Below are 6187 nucleotides of genomic sequence, written 5' to 3'. Positions count from 1 at the left end.
CACTAATAAAAGACAAGAATTTCTTGTCTCCCTATATTTGTCGCATTAGATAAGATTTTGAGGGTGGATGTTTTCGCCGCGACGCCACTCAAGTGCGACAAAACACACCATTAAAATCTTGGCTTTAGAATGGTTAGGTTTTAACCTGATAATGTAAAGATCTCATTATTGAGAATGACTTTTCTTGAACCTTAGATAGACTAGTGAATATAAACATGACTTAGAAAGAAAAAATAACCAATCAATAATGCAGCTTACCAGAATTAGAGTGCACTAGGGGTGATGTGTTTTCTTGTGTATATATATTTTGCTTACCCAGACTATCATAGATTATTAGATTTTTTAGTGATCAAAACACTAGGTAGTGACCCATAAACCCTATTAATCATAATTTTATGATTAATCTTAGCACATCCAAAATCACCTCGATCCAAGAGACAAATCCACCATTCAATGTCGTCCACATAATAATAATAATAATAATAATAATAATAATAAAGTGGAATTACAAATAAAATAATGTATGATTTTATACGTAAAAAACAGTAATCGCCAATATAAGCTTACCGTACAATCACACTATTTTGACCAAACATGATAAATACTATGAGGAAAATCTTATTATAATTATGGATGAGAATGCCCAATGAATTAATTTAAAAATATTGAGGATCTAAGTAAATAAAATAATACTCAAATTTGAATTTTTCTTAAAACTATCTACTATCTAATTTTATGATAACAAGCATAAATCTCGATTTAACTATTAGATGGGGTTAAAATTTTATAAGGAGTTTTCTGATATATTTTTTTATTTTGAAATAAAAATTCAAGTTAATTAGAGTTCAAGAAAGGCTTATACTAATGCCAATAGTAGAACAAAAATATAGTGAAATATCATATAAATATTTAGTAATGGAATTGTCTTAATTTAATAATATAATTTCCCATAGTACTTTTTGGGTACTATTTTAGTTGAAAGCTCTTTTAGGGGAGGAGAAGCTTGATATTGATCAATTTTGTTTTTTTGGGAGGAGAAGCTTGATATTGATCAATTTTTTTTAAAAAAAAATAATTAAATGGTGATCTTCCAAGATTTTAGTGTTAAGAGGGTTTAAAAATATTTCTATCTAGAAAAACAAATTAAAGGGGGGGTATTTTAAAGAGAGAGAATGTGATGGAATATATAGAAGCTAGAAAGAGAGAGCTTGGATTTGGATAAGGTTTGATTTACGGAGGAATTGAGAAACACTCGTTAAATTCAGTTTTCTAATAAAGATAAAAGACTTTTTCTCAACTAAATCCAGAAGATACTTTGTTTTATAAGAAAGAAACAAAAATTTATAATTTATAATTTTAGGGTTCATGAAAATTTTTTGGAAAAAAGGATGGTTTGTAGGATTTTGTTTAAGTTGACATGAAAGGATGACAAGAAGAAAATATTAAGAGAAAAATTCAAAAAACATCAAGGGGAGATAGGTGTAATTAGAGCCGACGATAGAGGATATTGTAGAAGATAAAAAAATTTGCTTAAATTGTGTGATAATGTATGTCCATTTATTAATTTATAGGTATGATTAAACTGTATTTGGGATAGAGTTTTAATGTGGATTTTATGTTGTATAAGTGTAGGGAAAATCATGGAAATGAAATTTGGTATGATTTTGTGATATGCACATTCATGGATTTCTAGTGCTAGCAACATTTGTGGATTTTTTTTTTCCAGTTTCTTTGGATCAGGGACTCATAGCGGTATAGTTTCGAGGATAGACGACTTTCAGTGGAGAAAGTCCAAAGAAAATGATATCATATGGCACCCCTCCTCCTGTCGTGGAGCTTCATGCATCAGGAAAATTTAAAATTGATAACTGGTGCTGGAAACACAACCCTAATCTAGTTTGAAGACGCAGTTGGAATGGTAATTTGGAGATAAAACATATGGGATAAATCATAAATAAAATGAGTTTAGTCAGGATATGTATTTTTTATATAAATAAGTTTGAGTCAGGATATGTATTTTTCATAAAAGTATAGGATAATTAGGTATTTACTAATTTATCTGAATGCATGAAATATGTTTTTTAAAAGATGGGGTTTTCTTGAATTAAAAAAAAATAAGATTAATCATAGATAAAATGATGCTGCAACAGGAGCATCAAAGTTGCAGACGCAGGTGGAATGGCAATTTGGAGATAAAGCATGCATGGGAAAGAATGTGCCTCTGGTCGGTGCAATGACTTGAGAACTTGGCCTTTGATGAGAAATGCAGGAGTCAAAATCTAGTTTCCTTCTGGCACTGGGTGGCATGGCATGCATGCGGATTCAACTCTGTGTCTTATATTTAATTGGATGGATTAAGATAATTCATCTTATTAATTTGATGAATTAAGAGAAAATTAATAAAAAAAATTAGCTGCTCATACAAAGAAATTAAAAACTATGAAACATTCTTAACCATCAGATCTATCAACCTCTCGAGATTGATTTATTTATTTATTTTTATTTTTTTAGTGAGAATGTTGCTAGCATTGGACATGTTTTGATAGAAGTAGACGCCTTTTGTAAGTCTCCCAGAAACTTGAATTCGTCTTACTAATTTATTTATTAAAAATTATTATTCTATTTTTAGAGAATTTATACGGTAATTAATCAGGATTAAAAAAAGAACATAAATGATTAAAATTGGAAACATATAGCTTAATTGTGTTATGAAAGCTTGAAATAGCTGATTTGATCATGGTTCTCTTAAAATTTATGTTGGAATTCATTTTTTATTTTAAGAATGTGATTGTAATTGTTTTTAAAATATTTTTTTGTTAAAAAAATATGTCTATATTAATTTTTTATTTTTTAAAAATTATTTTTAAAATTAGTATATTAAAATAATTTAAAAATATAAAAAAAAATATTAATTTCAAAAAATTAAATTATTTTGAAAAATCTGTCAAACAGGCAAATCTAGATTCCCTTCTTTATATATCCTAACCTGTCAACTTTTAATTCCATGTTTCTTTCAAGGAAACACCTACGTGCAATCATTATATCAACCAACACAAAACATAATAATTTTGATAGAAATTAAGCTATTATTTCTCAATCAATTAACGCTGTCATTTTTATTTTTATTTGTTAAGAATAACATGTTTGAATTAATTTTAAATAAAAATATTGAATTTTTTTAAAAAATATTTTTAAAATACAACAACAAACAAGATCATTCTCAATAAAAAAAAATTATCCATAAAAAAAAACTAAAAATTATGATTAGTTTTACTTGAGAGTAACATCATATTCGAAATCAAGATCGCTTCTTTCCTCAAGGACCTTCTTCCGGAAGATCTGCACAAACGCCATGTCAGTCCCGTGAAACCTATTTCCAACTGGCCAATCCATGTCATTCACCCTGAAACAAGAATTCTTAGTGAAGTTTAAAACTCTATCCACTATATACATGGGTTTTGTGTCTGTATCTCTCTGCAAGGTGAGCTTATAAAATAACTAATCACCATAAAATTAATTAGCACGAGAAATTTAGTAGCTTTTAATCTTTCATGAATGCCAAGTTTCTACGTATAGATAAAACAAGACTAAACTTCCACAAAAGGCTTGAAAATTACCTTTTCGATGATTCCGATCCAGATGAAACGGCGACCTCGGTGAGAATATCCATCCACCTTTGTACCTTCTCCTTATCTTCACTGAAACCTTCTTCATCCTTGTCGAAGACAATCGTGTAACTCTCTGTTCGTTCATCTACCAATGATTGCTCGCGATTATAAGAAACTGTTGAAACTGGAAAAACAGTGTCCGATTTCATCTTTTCCATGAATCCAACAATCTTGACAAGTTCGTCCAACCACCAATCTGAACAAGCATAATCTCTTGCAAATATAATAATTGACAGGCCCGACTCTTTGATGTACCTTAGGAGACTCGATTCAATTACCCTTAGATACTCTAGTTCTGTGTCACCTCGGATAATGCCTCTCTGGGCTAGAGCTGTGTACAAATGGGTGAAATTATAGCTAGTGTGCTCACCTCTGAAGCTATAGAAGACATCATGCTTCCATTGACAGTAAGATGAAGAATTAGCCAAAGAATCCATATATGAAGAAGCTGCTTCTTTGCTTGCAACAATAAGATGGCCAGTAGGTGATTGCCATGATGGAGTATACGGAGAATTTACCAAACGGACACCACAATTCTCCACCTTTACGCCTCGATCATAAGAACGAAACGACAACTCGAGTTCGCTACAGGCTTCGTTCTCCCGTTCTTTAAGCTCTTTTAGATAATCAAAAGATAAATAGAATAACCACAGATGATCTGGCAGAGCTTGCATAGAGTTACAACCTATATACATGGGCGAAGGATAATTCTCTTTTCCATCGACTTTGAAATGACAAAAGAGAGGACTTTTACCATATGTACTGAATGCAACACATGCAGCAAACCCCATCCACCCATTATCATCACCATCCACATTATTAGAAGGCACCTGCACCCTAATTGAAGATTCCTTACTTTGATGAGTAAACCAGCCTGGGATTTCATTTCCAGGAACAACAATACCAAATCCAGGTCTTGGAGATGAGCCCTGCATCATAAAACAAAAATGTTTCAGAGAGAGAGGGGGAGGGGAGGGGGGGAGATTGGGTATGATGAAGAGAAGACCTGAAGGTATTTTTCAAGCATGTTCAGACCCATGTTGTTTTCGCCATTATACTTGTACAGTTCCCAACAGTTAAGACATTTGAACTCTGATCTTTTCAGGCTGCATAGCTTTATTGGATCTGGAATTTCTTTTAGTCTTAAACAGCCATCCAATTTTACTTTGTGAACTGTCGAAGGAACCTCAGGCAATGATTCAAGCATTACACAATCCTTCAAGGCAAGCTTTTCAAGCCTAGAAAGCTGATTTATGCTTTTAGGCAGCCTAACAAAGTTATTTCTGCTCAGATTTAGACTCCTCAATGATGATAAGCACCCAATATCTTCAGGAACTGCTCCTTCTCCTAGATTACAAGCGCGTAAATCCAGTTCTTCTAAAGAACACAGACCAGACAAAGAAGGCAATGCTTGATCCGTGAGATTCACAGCTATCCTTCTGCATCCATTAAAAGACAATACTCTAAGATTCTTCAAAAGAAAAATAGACGCTGGGGGCTGTCTAATTGAAGTTCCACTTGCATCAAACTCCTCCAAACTTTCTACTTCCCCCAAATTCTCTGGTATGTTCTTAAGTTCAGAGCAGTCAGACACATCAAGTCTTTTGAGGGATTTCAAACCACTTATGCTACTGGGAATACTTTCAAGGTTCCTACAACTGTTCATGCTCAATAGAACTAAACCAACCAAACAATGAAATGATGAAGATAGTTCTGCAATAGCAGTCCCATCTAAACGAAGCTCCCTGAAGCAGTTCATGTTTCCTACTATATCAGGAAACTTGTCAAGTTTCGAGCAGCCATTGAGAGTGCAAACTTTTAATGATTCCATTTCAAGGTGGCTTGGTAGAAACCTTAGACTATTGCAATTCACAAGATTCACAAATTGAAGCTTCTTGTGACATCCAAATGATGGATGGACCTCAGATAAACTTGCACAGCCTTCAAGAATCAGACTCTCGAGATTTGGAATTCCAGTAAAATCCGGAGTATTGGTCAGGTACAGTGAGTTGCTGAGATTGATAGTTTTCAGATTAACTGAAATCTGCAATCAAGACAGGAGAGAGAGAACAAACATTAAATGGTGGTACTATACGTTCACTATGATTTAGTTTTAAATAATAATATTTGACAAAATAAGATAATTTCTTTTAAATATATATTATTATGTGATGTTTTGTTCTCTCGCAAATAAAAAAAAAAGAAGAAGAAAAAGAAAAAGGAGAAGAAGATAATAAAAAAAAAAGACAGAAAAAAAAGAAGAAAAAATTGTGTTTAGTAAAATTGTGTTTGATAATAATTCACAAGTTATAATAATTAAATGGTGGTACTCTCCATTCATTATGTTTTAGTTTTAAACAATATTTAACAAAATACAATAATCTAATACATTGATAATACATATTTATAAGTACCGTTACTTTTCTAATACAGAAAAAACATAAACAATAAAAACAAAACAAATGAAGATAAAATTATATTTGATAATTTTATACAAAATAAAATAATTATTTATGTAT

The 6187-nt window shown here is 31.7% G+C and overlaps 1 protein-coding gene across 2 annotated transcripts in view; it reads right to left on the bottom strand.

Moving 5' to 3' along the window:
- Positions 1-3252: 3252 nt before the first annotated feature.
- LOC105111238 (TMV resistance protein N-like) overlaps positions 3253-6187 on the bottom strand; it is an 8791-nt gene continuing 5856 nt past the window's right edge. For both annotated transcript variants that reach the window (XM_011006550.1, XM_011006551.1), the window contains 3 exons: positions 4675-5712; positions 3618-4597; positions 3253-3403 (listed from right to left, as the gene is read on the bottom strand). In XM_011006550.1, the coding sequence (XP_011004852.1) occupies positions 3271-3403; positions 3618-4597; positions 4675-5712 (2151 nt within the window). In that variant the 3' untranslated portion in view covers positions 3253-3270. The remainder of the gene's footprint in view (positions 3404-3617; positions 4598-4674; positions 5713-6187) is intronic.

The sequence above is a fragment of the Populus euphratica genome, unplaced genomic scaffold (assembly GCF_000495115.2).
Source record: "Populus euphratica unplaced genomic scaffold, PopEup_1.0 scaffold286.1, whole genome shotgun sequence".
NCBI lineage: Eukaryota > Viridiplantae > Streptophyta > Magnoliopsida > Malpighiales > Salicaceae > Populus > Populus euphratica.
The sequence above is the reverse complement of the archived record's forward strand: the minus strand, read 5'-3'. Positions and strand labels throughout refer to the sequence as shown.